This window comes from Capricornis sumatraensis, chromosome 9, assembly GCF_032405125.1.
Source record: "Capricornis sumatraensis isolate serow.1 chromosome 9, serow.2, whole genome shotgun sequence".
NCBI lineage: Eukaryota > Metazoa > Chordata > Mammalia > Artiodactyla > Bovidae > Capricornis > Capricornis sumatraensis.
This window is the reverse complement of record NC_091077.1, coordinates 79,094,861-79,120,522: the sequence shown is the minus strand read 5'-3', so window position 1 is coordinate 79,120,522 and position 25,662 is coordinate 79,094,861. Positions and strand designations below refer to the sequence as shown.

At 41.0% G+C, this 25,662-nt stretch overlaps 1 protein-coding gene across 8 annotated transcripts in view; it reads right to left on the bottom strand.

Moving 5' to 3' along the window:
• Positions 1-25,662, bottom strand: part of TENM2 (teneurin transmembrane protein 2) — a 1,060,439-nt gene that overhangs the window by 586,869 nt on the left and 447,908 nt on the right. Inside the window, exons 4-5 of one of the 8 annotated variants that reach the window (XM_068980690.1) lie at positions 13,329-13,359; positions 8,662-8,673 (exon numbers count right to left, since the gene is read on the bottom strand). The exons of the other annotated variants lie outside the window; for them this stretch is intronic. Of the exons in view, the coding sequence (XP_068836791.1) occupies positions 8,662-8,673; positions 13,329-13,359 (43 nt within the window). The remainder of the gene's footprint in view (positions 1-8,661; positions 8,674-13,328; positions 13,360-25,662) is intronic. 8 annotated transcript variants of the gene reach the window in all.

The following is a 25,662-nucleotide window of genomic DNA, read 5'->3' as shown; positions in this document are numbered from 1 at the left end:
ACCTGACTGAGAAGCACAAAGACCATAGGTGAAGGGACCTGTGCCCCAAGGACTGAGACACTGGCTGGAGCGACTTGGTAGACACTGGTAGCCAACTTTGCTGCTGCTGGCGGGTATCGTTTTGGCATTCTCCCTCTAAGGTATTAGCGCCCTGCAGAAAGCCCTGCCCATCTTTGCACCTCAGCTGGGCCTCACAGCTGGTGAAATGACAGTCCCACTCGTGAGTATGCTATAGAAGTTACAGTAGGGCCCCACAGCCAGTCCAAAAGACCAAGCCCGATCAAATCTAGTGTTGCACATCAGCCACAACCCTGCACAGAAAGAGGGCACTCCTTGAGAACTTGGCTCTGGTAGCCAGGTGGGATTGCTCTTCTGAGCTCCACAAAACATTTCCTAAATATGGCTACTCCTTCAAGTCTAGGAGAAAGAGCTGATTTACCTAATACATAGAAACAAACACAGAGTTAGGTAAAAATAAAGAAAACAGAGTATGTTTCAATCAAAAGAACAAGACAAGACCTCCAAAAGAGAACTAAAAGAAATGAGATAAGCAATCTACCTGATAGAATTCAAAATAATGGTCATAAAGTTGCTCACTGAACTTGGGAGAGTAATGGATGAAGCCAGTGAAACTTCAACCAAGAAAGAGACGATATAGAACAGAAGTTACAACTAAATTGAAAAATACGCTAGAAGGGTTCAGCAGCAGACTGGATGAACTGACAGATTAAAAAAAGGGGGACTCAGATCATCAAGAGAAAAAATTTTTTAAAAAGATTAAAGATACTCTTATAAGGCACAGTGGGGACATCAAGCAGGACAGCAATCACACTATAGGGTTCCCAGAATGAAAAGAGAGAGAGGATGAGCCAGAAAAACTATTTTCAAGAAATAGGGGCTAAAAACTTGCCTAATCTGGGGAAGAAAACAAACCTCTAGGTCCCAGAAGCCCAGAGAGTTCCAAATATGATGAACCCAAAGAGGCACACATTAAAACACATGGAATTAAAGTGAAAGTTAAGCATAAAGAGAACAACTTGTTACATACAAGGGTAACCCTGGAAGACTATCAGATTTTCTTCAGCAGAAACTCTACAGGCCAGAAAGGAGTGACATGGCATATTAAAAGTGCTAAAAGGAAGAAAAACTTTCAACCAAAAATTCTCTACCCAGCAAGCTTATCATTCAGAACTGGAGGAGAAAGAGTTTCCAGGTGAGCAAAACCTAAAAGAGTTATCACTATTAGACCAGCCCTACAAGAAATATTAAAGGGATTTCTTTGAGCTGAAAAGAAATGGCACTAATTAGTAATAAAACATACAAAAGTGAAAATCTCACTGGAAAAGATAAATATATAAAAATAGCAGATCAGTCACTTACAAGGCAATCATGAGGTTGAAGCAACAGCAGTAAAAATAATTAACATTACAATAATCAGTTAACAGATGCATAAAATAAGATGTAAGATATGTAACAGCATAAAACAGGTGGGGGGTAAAAAGATAAAATGTCAGAGTGTTTTAAGTTGCTGCCAACTTAAAACAAGTTACTAATTCCATATGTGAACCTCACAGTCACCACAGATAAAGACAATAAAACAAAAGAAAACTTGAAAGCAGTCTGCACATGACAATAAAGAAAACCACCGAAACACAAGGGAAGAGAGAAAGAAGAACAGAGGAATTACAAAAACAGGCAGAAAGCAGTGAATAAAATGGCAAATATGCACCTACCTATCAATAATTAATTTAAATGTAAATGGTATATAAAGCAAATATTAATATACTTAAAGGGAAAAATTGAAAGAGACACAATAATAGGACACATTAACACCACACTTACATCAGTGGATAGACCATCCAGACAGAAAATCAATAAGGAAACATCAGACTTAAAAGACATATTAGACTAGATTAATAGCTACGTGCAGAATATTCCATCTCAGGCAGCAGGATACACATTCTTTCCTCAAGTAAACACGGAACATTTTCCAGGATACATCAAATGTTAGGTCACAAAAATCTCAAATTTAAGAAGACTGAAATCGTATCAAATATCTTATTTGACCACAATGATATGAAACTAAAAATTGCTGGAAAAAAATGTGAAAACCCACAAAAACATAAATATCACATGCTACTGAACAACAAATGGGTCATGGAAAAAATAAAAGGAGAAATTAAAAAAAAATACCTAGAGGTAAATGAAAGTCCAACTTATGAGATGCAGCAAAGGTAATTCTAAGAGGGAAGCTCATAGCAATACAGGTCTACCTTAAACAAAAAATCCTCCCACTCCAAATCTGTGCATACACGCTCAGTTGCTCAGGTCAGCTGTGTCTGACTCTTTGTGACTCTGCCTGCCAGGCTTCTCTGTCCTTGGAATTTTCCAGGCAAAAATACTGGAATGCGTTGCCATTTCCTACATCCCAAATCTACTTTACACTTATTAGAAAAAGAATAAATGAAGCCCTAAATTAGTAGAGAAAAGAAATTTAAAAACCACTGCAGAAAAAGTCTAAAATGGTCTAAAAGACAATAGAAAAGTTCAATGAAACTAAGAACTGGTTCCTTTTAAAGATAAACTTTATATACGTGTGTGTGTAATATGTCACATAACTATATATATATATATATATATATATTAGCTAAACTAACCAAGAATAAAGAGAGGATACAAATTAAATCTGAAATAAAAGAGAAGTTACAACTGATAAAACAGAACAAACGATTCTGAGAAGCTACTAGTATAAACCAAAAAATTGGACAACCTAGAAGAAATATATAAATTCCTCTGGCTAATTTATCTTCTAAGAAAGCCAAAGAAATTAAAAATCTAAATAGAAGGATTATTACAAAGGAGATTGGGTTAGTAATAAAAAATGTCCCAACAAGCAAAGTCCAAGACCAGATAGCTTTGGTAGAGAATTCTACCAAATATTCAAAGATGAAATGCTTATCATTTTCAAGTATTTCCAGAAATTTGAAGAGGAGGGAAATCTTTGATACAAATTTTGTGTAACTAGCATTACCCTCCCTGATAACAAAACCAGAAAAGGACAACACAAAATAAAAGAAAAATAGGCTAGTATCCTTGATGAATATAGATGTAAAATTCCTCAACAAACTATTAACAAACTGAATCTAACAACATATTAATGTGATCATACATCCTGAAATACCAGGATGCAAGGATGATTCAATGAATGCAAATCACTGTAATATATCACATTAGCAAAATTAAGGATAAAAAATATAAAAAGCATTTGACAAAATTCAAATCCACTTATGATAAAACTCTCAAGAAAGTGGGTATAGAGGGTACATGCTGCTGCTGCTGCTGCTAAGTCGCTTCAGTTGTGTCCGACTCTGTGCGACCCCAAAGACGGCAGCCCACCAGGCTCCGCCGCCCCTGGGACATACATCAACACAATAAAGAAGATACATGAAAAACCCACCGTTACGATCATACTCAACTGTGAAAGCTGAAAGTTTTTCCTTTAAGATCAGTAACAAGTCAAATATGCCTCCTCTGTTACTTTTATTCAAAACAGTACTGGAAATCCTAGCCACAGAAATTAGGCAAGAAAAAGAAAGAAAAGGCATCCAGATTGGAAAGGGAGAGGTGAAATTGTCACTATTTGCAGAGGACAGGATACTATATATAGAAAGTTCAAAAGACTGCACCCAAAAACTGCTAGAACTAATAAATTCCGTAAGGCCACAGAATGCAAAAATAAAGATACAGAAATACTCGGTGCTTCTATACACTAACAGCAAACTATCAGAAACAGAAATTAAGAAAACAATTCCATTTACAATTGCATCAAAAAGAATAAAATATCTAGGAATAAATTTACTGAAAGAGGTGAAAACTATACACTGAAAATTATAAAGATACTGATGAAAGAAATTAGAGAAGACACAAATAGGAAAAATGTTCCATGTTCACAGATAGGAATAATTAACATTGTTAAAATATCCAGAGTACCTAAAGCAATCTATAGACTCAAAGCAATACCTGTCAACATTTTAAGGCATATTCACAGATCTAGAACGAATAATTCTAAAATTGGCATGGAACCACAGAACACTTTGAATAGCCGAAATAATCTTGAGAAAGAACAAAACTGGAGGTATCACGCTCCCTGATTGCAAAGTATACTATAAATCTATACAAACTCAAACAGTAGAGTATTGGCACAGAAATAGACACACTGGTCAATGGAACAGAACTGAGAGCCCAGAAATAAATCCACTCATTTATAAACAATGGATGACTAGGGTACAAAAAATATACCACAGAGAAAGGATAATCTCTTCAATAAATGGTGCTGGAAAGACTGATCAGCAACATGCAAAAGAAGGAAACTAGACCACTACCCTGTGTCATATAAAAAGTAACTAAGAAATGGACAATACTTGAGCATAAGACCTGAAATCATAAAATTCCTAAAACAAAACATAGGGAGAAACATCACTGATTTCAATTATAGCAGTGGTTTTGTGCATCTGACTCTAAAAGCAAAGGAAACAAAAGCAAAAATAAGCAAACGGGATTACATCAAACTAAAACGTTTTTGCACAGTGAAGGAAACCATCATCAAAACAAAAAGGCAGCCTACTTAAGGAGAGAAGATATTTTCAAACCTAATCTCCAATAAAGGGGTTGATACCCAAAATATATAAAGAACTCACACAATGAACAACAAAAAAGAAACAACAATGGGCAGAGTATCATTTTCCCCAAGACAATATAAACATGGCCCACAGGTTCGTGAAGAAATGAACAGTGTCACTAAATATCAAGGAAATGCACACCAAAACCATAACGTGGTATCACTTTACACTGGTTAGAATGGCTCGTGTACAAAAGACAAGGAGTAACAAGTGTTGGAGAGGATGTGGAGACAGGGAACCCTTGTACACTATGGTGGGAATATAAATTGGTGCAGTCACTATAAACAATATGGAACTTCTTCAAAAAATGAAGAACAGAACTGCCACGCGTGCGCGATAAGTCACTTCAGGCATGTCCAACTGTGTGTGACCCTATGAACTGTTGCCTGCCAGACTCCTCCTTCCAAGGGGTTCTTTAGGAAACAGTACTAGAAAGGGTTGCCATGCCATTCTCCAGCCAATCTTCCCAATCCAGGGATCGAACCCTTGTCTCACACTTCCTGCATAGGCAGGTGGGTTCTTTACCACTAGCGCCACCATATGACACACTGTTCTACCTCCTGGTATATATCCAAAGAACATGAAAACACTAATTAGAAAAGATAAATGAATGCTTATGTTCACTGCACCAATATTTACATTAGACAAGATATGGAAACAACTGAAATGTCCATCAATGGATGAATGTATAAAGAAGACGTGGAATATACGGAATACTACTCAGCCATGGAAAAAGAAATTCTGTCATTTGTGACAATAAGGATGGACCTTGAGGTTATTAGGCTAAATGAAATGAGTCAGAAACATAAAAATATAACTATTGTATGGCTTCACTTATATGTGGAATCTGAAAAAAACCTAAACAAATGAACACACAAAATAAAAACAAACAGATAGATACAGAGAGCAAACTAGTAGTTACCAGAGGGGAAGGGAGTTGGGGTATACGTGAAATGAATGAAGGGGTGGTCAATTTTTGGTGATAGACAATCGCTAGACTTGTGGTGGTGTTCGCTTGTAGGGTATACAGGCATCAAATCATCACGCTCTGCACCTGAAACTTAAATGAGCTGAGAGTCTCTGCCCTGTCCATCCATAGATAAACTGCAGATCTATGAAGTAATCTTTGATTTAGTTGGGACTCAATAGATGCTGGTGGGAGCTCTGAAAAGATCTGCAAAAAACCATGTCAGAAATTAATGGAGTCATTACTGATTCAGCAAGCTTTACTTTGGATAGACTCAGAGGCTTCATTTCAGTAACCATTTAAAACACACAAGTTTTGCATTTGCACTGCTGGGATTTTCTTCAATAAAACATATTTATTAACCTCTCATGAAGACTTATTCTTTCAATTAATTACTAACAATAGAAATTCAAAGCAATCAATTCTACAGGACAAAATTGAAAGCTAGGGGGAGTTTAGGACCATTAGGGGCATCCATGGTTATTAGCAAGCCCTCAGAATGACAGGCAGGCTCCTGACATATATTGCCAGAGTTTGCAATGGTTCTATATTAAAAAGGAAGGAAAAAAAAAAAAAGAAGTTCTGCTATTATTTATGAATACTGATACGATCAAATCGGATTTTTAGACTGTAGATCATGAAACTAGACTTCAAGTAGTAAAGAGTTTATCTACTGTGTGCTAGTAGCTTAGTTATGTCCGACTCTTTGCAAGCCCATGGACTGTAGCCCACCAGGCTCCTCTGTCCATGGGATTCTCCAGGCAAGAATGCTGGAATGAGTTGCCATTCCCTCTCCAGAGGATCTTCCTGACCCAGAGATTGAACCGAGGTCTCCTGCATTGCAAGCAGATTCTTTACTGTATGAGTTACAGGGAAGTTCCTAGACTTCAAGTACTAAAGAGTTTATCTATTAAGATTGCTTTTTTCAGAGGCGTTTGATTTAAAGGCCCCTTTTAAATGCCAGGCTTCCCTGGTGGCTCAGATGGTAAAGAATTTGCTTGCAATTTGGGAGATCTGGGTTCAGTCCCTGGGTGGGGAAGATCCCCTGGAGAAGGAAACAGCAACCCACTCCAGTATTCTTGCCTGGAGAATTCCATGGACAGAGCAGCCTGGCAGACTACTACTACTACCTCCGTGGGGTCACAAAGAGTTGGACACAACTGAATGACTTTCACTTTACTTCACTTTTAAATTCAAGAAATGCTTCCTGGGTACTTTCTCTGCGCCATGTGGTATGCCCAGCATTGGGGATTTAAAGAAGAACCTCTTAGTCCTAAAGTCTGGAGTCATCAGCTAATGGTCCAGTATTGGGGCTAGACAGGCAGCAATGACCCAACCACAGTGATTCTGAGACTGGCTTCCCAGGTGTCTCAGCGGTAAAAGAATTCTCTTGCCAATGCAGAACATGCTCGTTCAATCCCTGGGTCGGGAAGATGCCTTGCAGGAGGAAACGGCAACTGGTTCCCAGTGTTCTTGCCTGGGAAATCCCATGGATGAAGGAGTCTGGTGGGCTACAGTCCACAGGGTCACAAGGAGTTGGACATAACTGAGCACACACGTCCTGAGAGGACAGCTAACTAGACACAGAGTTAGGAAGGACATGAAATGCAGTCCCTGGGAGACGACTTAAGCTGGGACTTAAAGGATGAGTAGAAATTAGGTTGGTAAAAGCAGAGGCATCACTGATTCAATGGACATGAACTTGGGCAAACTCACGGAGATGGTGAGGGACACAGAAGCCAGGCATGCTGCAGTCCATAGGCTTGCAAAGAGTGGGACACACCTCGGTGGTTGAACAACAAAAAGCAGAGGAGAAGAATTTAGGTGGAGGGAGGGCGTTTTAAAATGTGACAGCGTGAGTAAAAGAGAGCAAGGATTCTCTGAAGGATAGGAAAGAATTTCAGGGTGACGGTAGGAGGCGGCAGGAGATACACTTAGAAAAATAAATAAGGGGCAAAAAACTAAAGACACCCCTGAACCACTCAGGGCACTGGGAAGCCAAGCGAAGGGGCATATTTGCATTTGAGAAGACCTCATTAGGAAGCTGCTGCAGAAATGCAGGCAGGGAGGGTACAGTCTGATAGTGTACTTCTTGGGATAAAACAATTAAATGTACATTAGAGGTATTTAGCCTGTAAAATCCACACAACTTGGGCCTAATTAATAAACATTTAGAATGCAGCATGATATAGTCACCAGCATTAAGTATTTGTTGGGAGAACAAACAAATATGCCAATTAATGAAAACGGTTTTTATTTAAAGATTTCCAAAGACCTTCAGATATGTTTTGGTTCACATAGGCTATTAGGAAATACAAGGGATTTTCTCATTGCGTATTTTTCTTGAAGATATCAACAAAAAAAATTTTTTAATAGCATGATTCATTTTGCACCAGATCATGGGTGACACGATTGTCTTAAGTGAGGGGGAAATGCTTGAGCACATCTTGGATTAGAAAGTTAACAAATTTGGGGACTCCCCTGGTGGTTCAGTGCTTAAGTGTCTACCTGCTAACACAGGGGACACGGGCTTGATCCCTGGTCCAGGACGATTTCACATGCTGCTGGGCAACTGAGCTCATGCACCATCATTGCCGAGGCCACACTCTCTGAGCCCATGCTCTACAACGAGAGAAGCACCGCAATGAGAAGTCTGAGCACCTCAGCTTGAGAGTAGCCTCTGCTCCCCAGAACTAGAGAAAGCCTGTATGCAGCAAGGAAGACCCAGTGCAGACAAAAGTAAATAAATGCAACAATTTTAAAAAAGTTAACATATTTTAATAAGGATCAATTTTCTGTGCCTTTAATTAAAACTGTGATGGATAATAAATACAGTGTAGCACAAACACACCAAATCACTAGAATATGCCCTTGCTTATGCCCTTTATTTTACTGGAGAACAAATATACTCTTTCTACTTGGAGACGTTAAATCTGAAAGAAAGAGAAAATTTAAATTTATTGGACAGTTACTAGGTGCCAGAAGCAGGGGGTAAGATGATTCTCCCAGGAACACTTTGCCATGGTGCTCCCAATATGAGCCACCTTTGCTAACATCTTGGAGCCCAGAGATTTAGTGCCATGCTCACTTCTGCTTCAGCCACAAGAACCATCTTTCTGGTCCCTGAATCATCTAACTCCCAGCCATCACAGGCACTCTGAACCTAGTGTTATTCCCACATGGAACATTTTTTCATTAAACCTTTGTGTTTGATTCTTCTCAGCATTTGAATCTCAGTCCAAAGAAAAGTCTTCCCTGAAAGCTCCACCTTAAGTAGTCTCTTCCCCCCGCCCCCCACATCTACCTCCTCTCTCTATTCCATCACCCTGAGTTTGTTTTAAACATCATTCATTGAAAATACCTTACTAAATTATTTATCTTCTTCCTACTTGACTATCACTGTCCCCACCCCCAATGCCAAAAGACTGAAAGCCACAGGAAGACAGGCATCCTATTTGTCTAGCATATCACTCTTTCCGTAGCTAAATAAATGTGAACCTTACAAAGCAGATCTTTTAAAAATATCATTTTATACATGAAGAGACTGAGAGGCTTAGACATTTGCCCAAAGTCACACAGCAAGTAAAAGGAAAAAGTATAATAGTATTTTGCCCTTATAAGGTCTTTTCCAAAGCTACTGACAAGGGGGCTGCTGGAGAGGAAGGCAAGTAACACTGAAGGCTAATGGGTGTACTATATAAAAAGTGTTATTTGTACAATATTCCCTGATATAAGATGCAGTATGATGTGTAAAACAAGCACGGACAAAAACAAAGGAACCAATCTCTGCTTTCACTGCAACAGTTATCCTGGCTAAATTATGAAGTACTCAGGAAACTCACTTCTGATCAATGGCACACAGTTGAAAAGGCAGTAGAATCTGTGTATTTATACCTCAGCGAGTGTGAACACGGAAATTTACAACCTGTTTGGACACCATCTTTTACATTATATTCAAATTCCGGCCTAGTGGGGTGTAGATCTAATTTTCATCAATGAGGGCTTGTTTTCTTTCCGATTTACACATTCAGTAAATATTTATCGAGCCCCAACTATGTGGCAGTTTTGCAGTTAAGTGCTAGGGACACAGTCATGAAGCAGTTAGTCATGGTCCCTGCTCTAGGAGCTAACTTCTTAGTAGAGCCAATAGAAAACAGAAAATACGCAGGCAAGTTCTATAAAAGAAATAAAGAGGGTGATGCGTGGCAGCATACAGGGAGGACTATAAATAGCAGTGTCGGGAGGCTCCGTGAACACGTAACACTCGCTTTTGTTCATTCATGCCCTCAGAGACATTTACTGAGCACCTACTAAATGCTTGTTCTAGAAAGGACAGCGGTAATGAGTGAAGCGGGGAGGCGTCCTGCATACAGCTAGGGGATACCCACCGAGCCAGACAGCAAAGGGAGAGGTCTAGAGGTGGGAGAATATGTCGCAGAAATCTGAATGTGACAGTGGGGAGCGGTGAGCTGAAGGTGTCACAGAAGTAACTGAGGCCGAGTTGTGGAGGGCTTTGGAGGTCACTGTAAAGACCCCTGTGAAATTAGAGGCCCTTGGAAGGCTGGGCGCCGAGCAGTGACAGATCAGACTGTATCAAGCGCCCTCTGGTGGCTGTGCTGAGAACACAGGTACGGAGAAAAGGCCTGGAAGGAAGAGAGCATCGGGGGCAGAAGGAACGGCAGGGGCAAAGACCTAGAGGTGGGAGGACCTGACCCTTTCCAGAAACAGAAGCCCGACATAACCACAGAATAGTGATCAAGGGAAACGGGCCAAATCGGCCAGGGCCTGTGGATCTCACGCTAAATATAAAGCAGGCTGCAGGTACAAGAATCTTTCTACAATAGCAGCCACGCACCTTCGGCAAACGCTCACCTTGCCATGCTTTGCTTAGTTGGCATCAGCCAACAGTGGAACAGAAGAGTGTGGTTTCTAAGCACTGACTAAAAAAAAAATGCCTTAATTTTTAAAAAGCGTGCCAATAGAGTTATAATTACTGAACACACAACCTCATGTGTATTTAAATGACAGATGCAGTGATTACAGTGTTAAAGTCCTTCAGGGATAAAGAAATCTAATCCCATCATTCTGGCTCCAAAGAGGGTTTTGTAGTTGGCTGCCTCATCATACTCTCCCTCCCAACAAAATGCCTCATTTCTCTATGACTTGTCATATTGGAAACATCTTATTTTCTGAAATTTAGGAGAAAGAGCTAAGGTAAATGTAGAAACATTTCTAAGAACTTGAATAAAAAACTTGAGGAGTTTTTCAACTCTTCCTAATAAACCCCTTCTCCTTTTTAATTTATAACAAGGACTCACGAGTGAATAAGGAAAGTTGTGGCTTTCTCCCCGCAACTTTCATGGAAAATGAGTAATACTTTATTCTGGCCACAGCCTCCTTCACATTAGAAAGCCTGGTTTCATTTGCTCAAAGAGCAGTTTATCTGGGATGGGTACACAGGTAGGGTTCAAATGATGCCTTTTACCAAATATTAACAGCGAATCATGCAGCCAGCCAGAGCCACATGCTTGCTGACACCAGAAATTGTCTGCGTGTAGGAATCGTGCCTGAGGGAAGGCAGAAGTGACACAGCTGAGCTTCGCGGAGCCAGACACTCAGGCTAGGAGGTGACGTGGGTATTCACAGCCAGACATTGACAGGGGAGATGCTCCACCAACAGCTACTACTTACCACGTGTCCTGGGACAAACCCTACTCCATGTCTTCAGGAGTTGTATTTCTACAGCATGAATGGGGAAGAAATGGAGCCAACGATTCCATGTCCGTGTTAATTTCATTTCATTTCAAAGCTGAAGAAGTAATGGCTCCATGTTTGTTTGTTTGTTTTTTAAAAACACTTTGAAATATGCTTTTCTGATTTTTGAGCACTTTTCAGAATTTCTCTCAAATCATACTGGAAACAAAGCATGCTAGGTAGAAAATGAATTCCCATAGATGTTCACGTCTGAATCCCCATAATCTGTGAATATGTTACCCTACACTGCGAAAAGGATTTTGCAGATGAAATTGAGGATCTTGAGATGGGGAGACAGATGATCCTGGGTTAGCTAGGTGGGCTCCATCTAATCCGTGTGTGTGTGTACTCAGGCGCTCAGTCATGTCCAACTCTTTTGTAAGCCCACAGACTGCAGCCCACCAGCCTCCTCTTTCCATGGAATTTCTCAGGCAAGAATACTGGAATGGGTTGCCATTTCCTTCTCCAGCGGTACTTCCCAAACCAGGGATTGAACTCACATCTCTTGTGTCTCCTACACTGCAGGTGAATTCCCCCCCCCCCCCCCCCCCCCCACTGAGCTACCTGTGAAGCCCAATCCATGAAGCCTTGTAAATGGAGAAACTTTCTTGGCTGTGTTGAGAGCGAAATGTGTTGGTAATCTTTGATGATGGAAGAAGGGGCATGAACCAAGGAATGTGGGCAGCCTCAAGAGGCTAGAAAAAGCAAGAGTCAGACTCTCCCTTGGAAATTCCAGAAAGAAATACAACCCTTGTTTTATCCCAGTGAAACTCATGTCAGACTTCTGACCTATAGAACCATCAGATAACAAATATGCAGTGTTTTAAATTATTTTTATAGTACTCTGCTACAGTAGTGATAGGAAAATGAATTCATAAGTTTTTTAGTGTTATTAGATAAAAAATTAAACCATTCAAACCACTGAAAAAATTTTCAACATTCAAGTGATGTGTTACCTTCTCTTTTTAAAACCTGAGAAATGATGATAGCTGATTATATTAACTGACTTTTCTGCAAATGGAAATGGGGATTAGGTATAACATCAAGCTAATGAATGATTGAAGGACAAAAGGTCCTAAGGCTTTTAATCCTTTAATACTATAGTAAGTAGGATCAAAGGAGAGATGAGATATAAGTTTTCTCCTCGAAAATTAAGTAATTGGGCTACTAGAAGGCAGGGATTTATTATGCTAAATACACATGCCTATTTCCTAATAAACTGCCATTTGTAACAGATTACTGTAGATTTCACTACAGCACAACACACACCCAACTTCCTCTCCTGCAAAGCTCCTTTGCAGGTCCTCTTTGCAGGGATGCGTATTACATTCATGTAACTCAGAGAACTTAAAGATTCCATATAACACGTAAACAATAATCAATTCCTCCCTTCTTCCTCTGGGCTTCTATTTCACTCAAAAGCTCTGGTGTCAGCCCAACACCTACATTTAAATTATGTCCTCGCACTCAACCAGGGAGTATACATTATTCGGGCTCTCTCCTGAATACATCTTCTAAGAAGATGCACTGAAATAAATAAATGCAATATTTCAGAGTGAAAAAATGCAAGGGGATGGAATCCGTTTTACAAACAAAGCAATCAGATGTGAGCGTCTGCTGTAACTACTCACTTATAACGGGGTGGGGAGAACCACTTAAGTATCAACAATAAATTCAGTTCAACAAACACACTGAGTGCCTATCAGGGAAACGGCTGTATTAGCATCTTGGCACACTGACGAGACATTAGACTTTTGTCATTCTTAACTGCTAGAGATAGTATGAGGGAACCATGGGCTAGAATATTCTTAGTTTCTTCTCAGCCCGAGCCATCAAGATGACGTATTCTGTCAGGAAGCAATCTTTTGTTCAAATGCACGGCTAGGTTTTGTGTTTGGTTGTGTGTGTTTAAACAATTTAAGATCAACTTTGTCTACTTTTTTTTTTTTCAAGTAGATACTGTGGAGTAATTAACATGAAATACTAGGTTAATAGTATTTCCCATACTACATTTTGTAGAACATTTAGAACTTACGAAGTTATTTCTAGGAAAATTGGCTTTGGCAGTGCTTCCCATTCTAATTAAATACTCAGAAACACTCTGTAGTAAAGAAACCTATTTACATTTTAGGGTCACAGAACCTCCCAAATTTAGGGGGACATGGAACCTCCTCTTCCCAAGCCACATCTCCCCACCACTGCCCTGTGGCACGCAGGTGGAATGGAGTTTGGAAAATGCCTTTCTAGAGCAGCGTTTCACACCCTGGGCCCTCCCGATGTCTTGGGCCATGTAACTCTTTGCTGAGGAGGTGGGGGCTGTCTTGTGCATTGTGTGGGGTGTGGCGGCATCTCTGGATTCTTTTCACTAGATGCAGGCAGCATACCTACCCCTGTTGTGTGAAACAAAAACGTCTGTAGACAATACCAAAACCCTTTGGGGAGGGGGGGCGTCTGGTTGAAAATCACTGTTCAAGAGGATCTGCTCAGTCCCTGGGAAGATGACCTTTTGCGTATTTCATTGCACACACGCTGTTTATTTAGATTTTCCTCCCGCCTTGCCACTAGCCCCATGCCCAGCCATCATCCAGGGCTTAGGATGCTTATTACCTATCAGTCTGCTCTCATCCTCAGATCATCAAACATTCATTTCACCTTTGCCTCCTCAGAAACACATCTTTTCTCTATGGAAGCCCAATTCAAGCTGTTTAAGTACTCCTCCGGCTCTCCAGGACCCTCTGAGCTCAATCCCTCAGGAAGTTTCCTTACCTCTTAGTGTTGCCCTAAAAGCCTGGTGGGCTATAGTCCACGGGGCCACGAAGATTCAGACACGACTAAGCACACACACACGCAAATTCACCAAAGTGCTGTCTTCTCTATCGAGTCCTGTGTGATCAGTCACTGAGACCAAGAGCATTGATCCAAGACGAACACTTGGTTCACAGGGACCTTCACAAGCGTGTAGGCCAATCCATTTCAACAAAGTGTCTCTAGTTTAAAAATCTACCTTGAAAGGTGACGCATATTTTATTAGGAATGGGATCTCCTCTCTTGACAAACAATTTCTTTCATCTGTTCTGTTTTAATTACATTTCCAACCCATACTTGCTTTTCTGGGTAGAATTCTATTCACCCTTCTTTTATTTATGTAGACTTGAATACCTAAAAAAGCATCTATAACACATGGGCTGAGTTCAACAACTGATTTAGTTGTACACTTGAAAGGTGTGAAAACCAGAAACAGCCGTCAGTATCTCTCTGGGGCACGTGCATATCTCTGGGGCTGTGCCTGGTGCTTCACATATGTCTACATCTCTCTGGTTCATACACACACAGAAAAGCTGAAAAACTGCTGTTAGGACTACCTTCAGGCAGATGAGGAAACTGAAGCTCAGGTTAAATGAAAAGCCAAAGGCTTTAAAACTGGAACATTTTGAAGCGGAACAAAATATAAAGCTAAACCACTGATTCAAACTAGACTGTCTTAACTGGAACCCACCTTGTGGTGCTTGCAAATTGGTTCCTCTCAATTTGTGTGAATCCTGATCTATGGTATGACCCCAAAACCTTGATTCTTTCAACCACACAATGGATAAAATAACTCCAGTATCAAATCCCACTCAACCTGTCCTTGAATTACAATTTGACTTGGGCTTCTTTGAGTCCCAGAGGGTTACACAGGCTCTGCACTCTCCCACACTACCAATGTTCCTCTGAAATGTGTTCATCCCAGGAGGTTTTTCAAGGCTCTTTAACATACATTGTCTCTGGCAAGGCACAAAGGACAAGGGTGATTACCCTGTTTTAGACACACAGACACTGAGCCACAAAGAAGCTGTGACTTACTCAGGTCACCGGCTCTTCTGTGAGTGGTCCAGGAATAGGACTCAATTTGTCAGACAATAAGCCTGACACTATTGCCTTCACACAACACAACTTCAAGTGAGGTCCTCAGAGCTGTATCAGTTCCACAGCAACAGAGAGAATGATGGAGGCAATTATGAGGCTATATATAAAAATAATATATATACATACACACACACACTAGAACAAACTGGATGAGAGTTTCCTGTGCCTAACTCTGCTAAGAGAGTTAAAATTCCCCACATTACGTAGAAGGAAGCTGTGTCTCTTGGATTCAGGAAATAAAGTACATCTAAAATTCAATTCATAATTGGATGATAGATTGAGAATTTCACAACAGCAAAATCTTTCAAGACCATCTATGTAAAATTAAAACTCCCTTGCAAATGAGCAGGGCTAAAAATCTCAACAGTCAAGGTGTTTGACAAATATAGAACAGCTCACTGTAATTCCAACTCAAAGGCCACTGGTCTTTTGGAGCAAACGTTTGGTCTGCTTTTCCCAAAAGTCCAGTTTGGGACAGTCCCTGAGGGCTTCCCTAGTAGCTCAGACAGGAAAGAATCTGCCTGTAATGCAGGAGACACAAGTTTGATCCCTGCGTCAGGAAGATCCCTGCAGAAGGTAACGGCTACCCACTCCAGTATTCTTGTTTGGAGAATTCCATGGACAGAGGAGCCTGGCGGGCTACAGTCCCTGGGACTGCAAAGATACAGACCTGACTGAGTGACTAACACTTTTCACTCTCACTGTGAGCAAATTGATGCAGTTTCTGTCCCATAGTGATTTTAGGTTTTGTTTACTTTAATCCCCATTTTGCAGATTTACAAACGGAGGTTCAGAAAAGTGAACCGAAGGGCACGTCTGTCAATGATGCAGCTTTGATTACTACTTACAGCCAGTTCCACTGATCATGCTTTTTTGTTGTAAGTCCTTTCAACAGAAGGGGAAAATACTGCTTCCTCAAGAAGCAGAAAAATATCTTTATATTTTAAGCACCAGTAAAATCCCCAAAGAGATAGATGGTATAAAAACTATAACACTCTAGCAAAAATTAAAAAGCATTCAAGGAGGCAAAGAATTCAGAGCATGAAGCGTGTGCCGATGAAATAATTTAAACACAATTCTTGGGTTATTTGAGAATATGTTCACCTATTTCTAAGCTTTGAGACTCTAAAATTGAGGATGTAGAAGGGGTCACTTTACAGCAAGCATGAAGCACTCAAAATACTGAGTTGAAAGTCAAGTTGAAGAAAGCAAGTGTAGTTTTAGTCATGCTGGAAAATGTACAAAGGCTGAGTAAAGATGGCTATATGCAAATTTCACCGCTTGAAAATACAGGTAACAAAAGACTTAAAATTGATTTTTTCCCTTTATATTTTTGAATTCTAAGCACAGCAATGACTTGCCTCACAAAGTCAAGTTTACCCAGCTTTCAAATACTACTGCTTAGTATCCGTCTGGATTGCTCAGACTTGCATAAAGCCAAACCTTATATTTTATGTTTGTCAGTTTTACTGGAAGCCATTCAACTCATTTCATTTATTAAAAGCATAAATAAAACATTTTTTTTTTTCAAGAAAGAAGTGTCTTTCTGAGCTCCTAAACCTTAGCTCATTACACATTCCGTTGGTCTCCCTACCCAAAGGCCACAATCTGGAAGTTATGTAAATATTAACAATAAAAGTCCATGAGTGAAATTGCTGTTAATTCTAGCTGACATTAACCCATTGCTGATGAACACTTGAATTTTGGTCATCATCTCTCAGATGAAAGCACGGGGGTGATGCACATTTCACAGACACGACACAATAACATTAGCTGGGTGGCGTTCGAGGAGATGAAAGCCGAAGTCGACAGACTAGCAGATTGCTGGAGGAGGCGTGAATGTTAAAGAGACACCTTGGGATCCTTCACAATGCAGTTTACCAGTCATCGTCAACCCTCAGGTGGCTTGTTTTCAAGCCTTCTTGACAGCAGCCACTGTTTCTACAACAAAGGACCTCACCAGGTCCCTCTGCGCCTGGGCTGATGCGGGATGGACGGGGGACCATGTTCCTCAGTGACCTTGAAGAACCTCATTCTCCAAGCACGCACCAGCAGCTGTCGCTGGTGTGAGCAATGGTGGGGACAATGCCACCTCCCCTCCAAGCTCTGCCTCTTTTGTCTGTGATGGCAGCAAAGTGTGCCTAATGGTTTGACCTCCACTGTCCCTCTTCTTAAAAAGCTTCATGTGAAACATGTACAGAGGGAATTAGAAAATGTAAAAGTTCCCCAAGGAGAGATGCATTCTAAAATAACAGATTCACTGAATTGAAGTGGACCCCTCACGCATCCCAGACAAATACAAGAATGTGGCAGGAATGTATTTTGCACTCAGCGGCTCACATGACCTCTATAAAATGAGAAGCCACGCAAGGAAGCCTTGAACTCACTACTGGTGTTTTCTCCTTGGCTACTTCGAATTTTTTTCTCTGTCACTCTGATTCCAAAGAAGATCTGACCTCTTCAATTCACTCTGGAGGAATGGGTTCTACTCTATGGAAATGCATATGAAATTTAGAAATTAAGTTGTCTGAAATTTATCATTCCTAGGAAATATTTTCTCAATAAAAACATCAATCTTGGGGCAATTCTGTTGAAAATATGTGTGTATATCCCATAAAGTCAAAATACCCCAGAAATCAAAGCAATGAAAATGATATTTTAATTCTACCGCTCTATTCTTTTAATTGGAGTATAATTGCTTTACAATGCTGTGTCAGTTTCTGCTGTACAACAACGTGGATCGGCTGGATGTATACATATATCCCCTCCCTCGTGAGCCTCCCTGCCCCTGCCCTCCAGCTCACTCTCCGGATCATCACAGAGCACCGAGCTGAGCTCCCTGTGCTCTCCTGCAGCTTCCCACTAGCATTCTACTGTTTTAAATCTTTTAATGGCTCATTTTGGATCAAATGGCTTCTCTAGCCCCCTCTCCATCTGGGCCTCTGTAAGTAGCACACACTACCCACCCCCAGATACAGATTTCTTGAAAAATCCCCAAAGAAACAGGTGGTCACTAATATATATCCCTCTGCGGGGACCTGTCATCCCAGCTAAATAGATTTGACTAACCCTTTGCTTTCTCCTAAGATTTAGTTTAAAATATGCCTTCTTGCAGCCACTCTGTCAAGCCAGCCTCCTTTCTTTGTGGTATCCTTTTTCCAGCCTCACCATCATGTGTCCATCTATTTTGTACTATGAATTCTCTGTAACATGAACTTTCCTGTCTCTTCCTTCAAAGACCATGAGATGGTTGAGGTCAGGGGCTACGTTCTGTTCTCCTGGCATCCTTAGAGCCTAACACTTAAGAATAATGTGAAGGAGGTACTCATTGTTCTATTAACAGTAAAGAGTATGTTGCTTAGAAATCATGAACGAGGGTAGAAAGTGTTTATGTAATCATATATGTCAAGACTATTTGAGCTAACACTCGATTTCCACCTACACTGCATTCACCAACCTTGGGGAGAAAATGACAGTGTAGGGGCTGTGGAGAGAGCCTCGGTGACATGAATTTGGGGGCAGTGTCTGGGTTAAGGGTGGTAGGCTAAACACTGGGAAAATACTGAGTCCTCCCTGGTGGTCCAGGGGTTGAGAGTCTACCTGCCCATGCAGGGGACATGGGTTCGATCCCTGGTCTGGAAAGATCTCACATGCTTCGGGATAACTAAGGATGTGTACCACAACTACTGAGCCCCTGAGCTACAACCACTGAAGCCCACGCATCTAGAGCCCGGGCTCCACAACAAGAGAAGCCACCAGAACGAGAAGCTCACACACCACAACCGAGAGCATCCGCCACTCACCGCAACTAGAGAAAGCCCATGCACAGCAACAAAGACCCAGCACAGTCAAAAATAAATAAAGGAAAATTTAAAAGAAAGACTGGGAAAAATAGTGCAAGAATCTCATGGGATTTCAGCTGGGAGATGCTTCCTCGATTTGACTTGTCCATCCTCCTAATCAGTTTGCTTTGTTTATCCAATTTAGTTACAAAAGCCAGTTCCTCTCACTTGCCTGTTGTTCAGGAGCCTCCCTGGCTGGGCTTGTTGGCCTGAAAGCTGACAGATCACAGAATCCTGAGCTGAGAGGCCTGGGAGGCCCAAGTCTACCCACAACAAGAAAGGTAGGAGTCAATGAACTTAGGTCATTCAGCTGAAAGACGCAACCCTCCTCCTCCTCCTGTTTCTAATCTGTTTCACAGTGACTCAGCAGAGGTCAGAACCAGAGGTGCCCTTTCTCAGTGCATGAAACAGAAGAAGAAGAAAAGAGCAGAGATAAGATCCACAGAGTGTGATGGAGCCACCCCCAACTCCTGCCACTTCGTGCCTCAGCAACTTTAAAGGCCTCTCTCCTCAACCCAACACAAAGAACCCTGGAGTACCGGGAAGAACTGGGAGGTGCAAACCCATCCCCCCAAAGAAGTAATGGGGGAAATGGCAGAAAACACATACAAATCCTTGTGTGTGTTAACTCCCTGGTCCTAGGGAAGGAGGCTGTGGGAAATCCTCAGTTTCATGTCTCTCACTCAGTACAACATAGACAGCCCAAGTCAGAAGGCAAGGCCAAGGTGACCCTCGCTTCATTAGGGTTAGGCTTCAACGATCTGTTTCTTCTGCTCAGGGGGACTATAAAAACTTCCATACCTGGTGCATAGGACTGTTCCAGTGATCTTGTAAAATGAGATATCCAGGCTTCATCTGTAGAAATATATTCTTAACAACTATGGGTTATCAATAAGCTCAAAAGTCTCAATATTGGGCATGTTGAAGGGTAATGTATCATATCATACAGGTCAGAATGGCCGTCAAAGAGTCCACAAACAATAAATGCTACAGGGGGTTTGTAGAAAAGGGAACCCTCCCACATTGTTGGTGGGAAAAGCCGTAATTCAAAAGATACACGCACCTCAGTGTTCACTGCAGCACTCTACAATAGCCAAGACAAGGAAGCAATCTACATGTCCACCAACACAGAAACGGATAAAGAAGATGTGGTATATACACTGGAGTATTATTTGGCCATTAAAAATAATAATACCATTTGTAACAACATGGATGAACTTAGAGATTATCATATTAAGTGATGTGAGTCAGATAGAGTAAGACAAATATCATATGGTATCTCTTACCTGTGGAGTCCAGAAAACAATAGAAATGAACTTATTTATGAAACACAAACTCACAGACTTTGAAAACAAACTTAGGGTTACAAAGGGGAAAGGCGGAGGGCCTGGATAAATGTAGAGTTTGGGATAAACATATACATATTACTAAATATAAAAAATAAACAAGGACCTTCTGTATAGCATGGGGAACTCTACTCAATATTCTGTAGTAACCTAAACGGGAAAAAAAATCTGAAAAATAATGAAGATATGTATAAATGAATCACTGTTGTACACTTGAAAATAACACAAGATTGCAATAAGTTAAGTATACTTCAATATAAACACAATTTAAAAAGGGAACAAAGAGTTTAGGTTGGAGAGGTAAAGAGCTCAGATCTGTGTGTGCATGTGTGTTCATGCACATGAGGATGAATGCCTCTGCATGCACGTGTACTACACATACGTGTGTAGTACACATATGTGTACTACACTTGCGTGTGCATAGGGGTACGTGATATTCACGTGCATGTGTGTGTACATGTATGTCTGCATGGGAGTGCACGTATGTGTGCTCATGTTTGTGTGCATACACCTATATCTGTGTGTGTGTGTGTGTGTGTGTGCTTGGTCCATGAGATCAGTACTTTACATGCAAACTAGTAAAATGATTCACCAGGAAGAAAGGATCAGCCAAATTAAATAGGAAGCTGAAACTGAAGCTCTCGCAGCCAGCTTTGGCACAGAAACCCAAAGGGAGTACTACAGGATGGCAGTAGCAAGTAGCTTCCTGACTTCTCTCTAGGCTGTCGATTTGGCATCTCTCATCAGCGTTATAATTTAAAAGACAGAAAAAAACCCCAAAATCTCCACAGGAAGATAGAAATCATGGCAGAGGCTCAGGGAATTCAAAGCATTCTAATAAACATTCACCGAACATTACATTCACTGAACATTACAAACAGTGTGTCCTTTTCAACATGTTATTAAAATATATAAACATACACATAGGTGTATAGAAAAGTATGTACCATCCATGTAGCATCTCTAACTGTGAGCCTATGAAACCCCAAAATACTTTTACCCAGCCTGAGTCATAGGCTTAATTTGTGCAATCAAATGCTTTCAGCAGGAAGACACGAAAATCGAGAGTAGAGTGATGTTATCATTTAATAAGGGAAACATGCACACACAAACACATATGGGTGTTTGCTGAGAAATATTCTGTCATTTTAGAGCAAACAAATTGTTTTCTCCACGAAACTCCTACTGGGGTAGAACACTGAAATATGTGTTCTCATTTGTTTATGTCCAGATTCATATTTTATTCCATATTCAGAAGAGCCTCCGAAGTTACAGGCTTTTCTTTCCTTGCGGTGCTTCAATTTTTACTGAAGGTATGTTTATGCTTTTGAAAAAGATCATCAAGCAAAGGCATCAAAACCAATTCCTAACCTAAGAGAGAAATGGCTGTCATGAGTCTCAGATACTACTTCTATGTAAAACAAACACTAGAGCAAAATTTTTAAAAGAGGGCAATACGGCCTCAACATTTTCTAATTGACTGTTAGACTCAGCTACAGATACTAGATAAAAGGAAGCATAATTCTAGGAATAAAACTTATTGTATCATCTTAATTGTAAGATCCAATTGTTCTTCACATTTTCCCATTCACATTGCTGATATTAGGGTTAGGGTTAAGTATACTTCAATATAAACACAATTTTAAAAGGGAACCAAGTTTAGGTTGGAGAGGTAAAGGGCTCAGATCTGTGTGTGCATGTGTGTTCATGCACATGAGGATGAATGCCTCTGCATGCACGTGTACTACACACACATGCATGTGTCTGCATACATAGGCATGTGTTGTCTGTGACACGTGCATGCATACCTGCATGTGCACAGGGGTACGTGATATTCGTGTGCATGTGTGTGTGTATACATGTATGTCTGCATGGGAGTGTATGTATGTGTGCTCATGTTTGTGTGCATACACCTATATCTGTGTAAAGTGTAAAGTGGAAGGGTTGCATGTGTGCATGCTAAGGCACTTCAGTCGTGTCTGACTCTTTGCAACCCAATGGACTGTAGCCCACCAGGCTCCTCCCTCCATGGGATTTCCCAGGCAAGAATACTAGAGTGGGTTGCCATGCCCTCCTCCAGGGGATCTTCCCGATCGAGGTATCAAGCCCAAATCTCTCTCTGTTTCCTGCATTGGCAAGCGGGTTCTTTACCACTAGCACCAGATTAAATTTGCATTTATGCATTTAATTTCCCCCAAATCCCTTAAAAGACTCTCAGTTGGTGGCATCTTAAAACTTGTTAATGTACTATATAGTAAAAGACCTAATTTTTGAGACATTAATGACTTTTGCCTTTCTTTACTTGTTAAACTTATTTTTTATCTGGTTATTCAGTGGCTGGGGCTTAGAAACAGAAGTGAAACATCATTTGGGGGCTAATTAAAATCTAGTTGATTGGAGCTTAACCTACTTCATCCTGACCTAAGGTAAGGATGAGGAAAGTTGAGCCCTTCTCATAGCTCATTGTAGGATAATGAAAGCTCTGCTAATAAGGACAATACTACTTTTTAAGAGAGATGATAAATATCTGTACCTGAGTTTGCAAGGTACATACATTTTAAGTGAAAAATGAAGTCGGTCAGTCATGTCTGACTCTTTTTGACTCCATGGACTATATAGCGTACCAGGCTTCTCCCTCCATGGGATTCTCCAGGCAAGAGTACTGGAGTGGGTTGCGATTTTCCTTCTCCAGGGGATCTTCCCAACCCAGGGATCAAACCCCAGTCTCCCGCATTCCAGGCAGAGGCTTTAACCTCTAAGCCACCAGGGAAGCCCATATACATTTTAAACAATGTATTAAAAACTGTTTGTGCTCAATTGATCAAGTGTCAGTGGGAAGCAAGAAGAGAAACAACCTCTTTCCCTGAAATAAGAGTGGAGAGAGGGCAGGAGGTCTGAACAGAACGTGGAGGTGGAGGGCAGCTTAGCTGAGTGACCTCAACATGCATGCCCTTGATTCCTAAATCAGAGGCAAAATCATTTCACCCTGCAAAGAGCAGATGTCTGGCTAGGGTCTAAGGAGAGGGGCTCGGTGTAGAACAGGATGAAGAAATTGATAGGAGAAGAGGAGGATGAGGGGGAGGAATGCACTAAGCCTGCTGGATTTGCAGGGGTCACTGCATGGGTTTTCAGGAGCTGGCACAGGGTAAAGGGACAGTTGCTTTGATCCAAGCAAAGTGACTGGTGAGTTGAGTATGGTGGCAAGCTCAGCAGACAAAGGACTGCAGGAAGTGTAAAACAGATAGCTGGAAATACTGGCCAAGGGGCCCAGCGGGGCTGGAGAGACTGACCTGTTAGAGAGTATGGAAGGACCAAGGGTCTGGAGAGAGTGATGTTGGCTAACAACTGGTTTCTAGGTGACATGTTTCAACTGGAATGGATGTCAAAGCCCTTTTCAAAAATGAACAGGGAATTCCCTGGCAGTCAGTGGTTAGGACTGGATACATTGGGAGACTGAGACTGACATATACACATTGCTATATATATAACAGATAACTAATAAGGACCTATTGTGTAGCATAGGGAAATTTACTCACTACTCTGTAATGGCCTATATGGGGAAAGAATCTAAAGAAGAGTAGATGTATGTATATACAGTAATATAACTGATTCACTTTGCTGTACGCCTGAACTAACACAATACTGAAAATCAACTATACTTCAACAATTTTTTTTAAATTTAAAAGAAAACAACAAAAAAACAAAGCAAATAAATAAACAAACAAACACACAAAAAACCCCCAAATGAACAAAGTTGAGTCCTTTTGCTTTCACTATCCTAGACATTCAGGCTCTAAACATGGTAGTTATCCTGGGTGTGTTCTTCTCCCTTATTCCCTGAACCTGGTCAATCACCTAGTCTGGATAATTATACCTCCAAAATATTTCTGACCTGTCTCCCTCCTTTTCATTGCTATTACCATTGGGATAGTGGTTAATTACTGAAGTTTGTTGTCAGAGTGACCTGGAGTTAAATATTGCCTTGGAATGTGAAGTCAAGTGGGCCTTAGAAAGCATCACTACAAACAAAGCTAGTGGAGGTGATGGAATTCCAGTTGAGCTGTCTCAAATCCTGAAAGATGATGCTGTGAAAGTGCTGCACTCAATATGCCAGCAAATTGGAAAACTCAGCAGTGGCCACAGGACTGGAAAAGGTCAGTTTTCATTCCAATCCCAAAGAAAGGCAATGCCAAAGAATGCTCAAACTACCGCACAATTGCACTCATCTCACATGCTAGTAAAGTAATGCTCAAAATTCTCCAAGCCAGGCTTCAGCAATACGTGAACTGTGAACTCCCTGATGTTCAAGCTGGTTTTAGAAAAGGCAGAGGAACCAGAGATCAAATTGCCAACATCTCCTGGATCATGGAAAAAGCAAGAGAGTTCCAGAAAACATCTATTTCTGTTTTATTGACTATGCCAAAGCCTTTGACTGTGTGGATCACAATAAACTGTGGAAAATTCTGAGAGAGATGGGAATACCAAACCACCTGACCTGCCTCTTGAGAAATCTGTATGCAGGTCAGGAAGCAACAGTTAGAACTGGACATGGAGCAACAGACTGGTTTCAAACAGGGAAAGGAGTACGTCAAGGCTGTATATTGTCACCCTGCTTATTTAACTTCTATGCAGAGTACACCATGAGAAATGCTGGACTGGAAGAAACACAAGCTGGAATCAAGATTGCCGGGAGAAATATCAATAACCTCAGATATGCAGATGACACCACCCTTATGGCAGAAAGTGAAGAGGAGCTAAAAAGCCTCTTGATGAAAGTGAAAGAGGAGAGCGAAAAAGTTGGCTTAAAGCTCAACATTCAGAAAACAAAGATCATGGCATCCAGTCCCATCACTTCACGGAAAATAGATGGGGAAACAGTGTCAGACTTTATTTTTGGGGGCTCCAAAGTCACTGCAGATGGTGACTGCAGCCATGAAATTAAAAGATGCTTACTCCTTAGAAGAAAAGTTATGATCAACCTAGATAGCATATTCAAAAGCAGAGACATTACTTTGCCAACTAAGGTCCGTCTAGTCAAGGCTATGGTTTTTCCAGTAGTCATGTATGGATGTGAGAGTTGGACTGTGAAGAAGGCTGAGCGCCGAAGAATTGATGCATTTGAACTGTGGTGTTGGAGAAGACTCTTGAGAGTCCCTTGGACTGCAAGG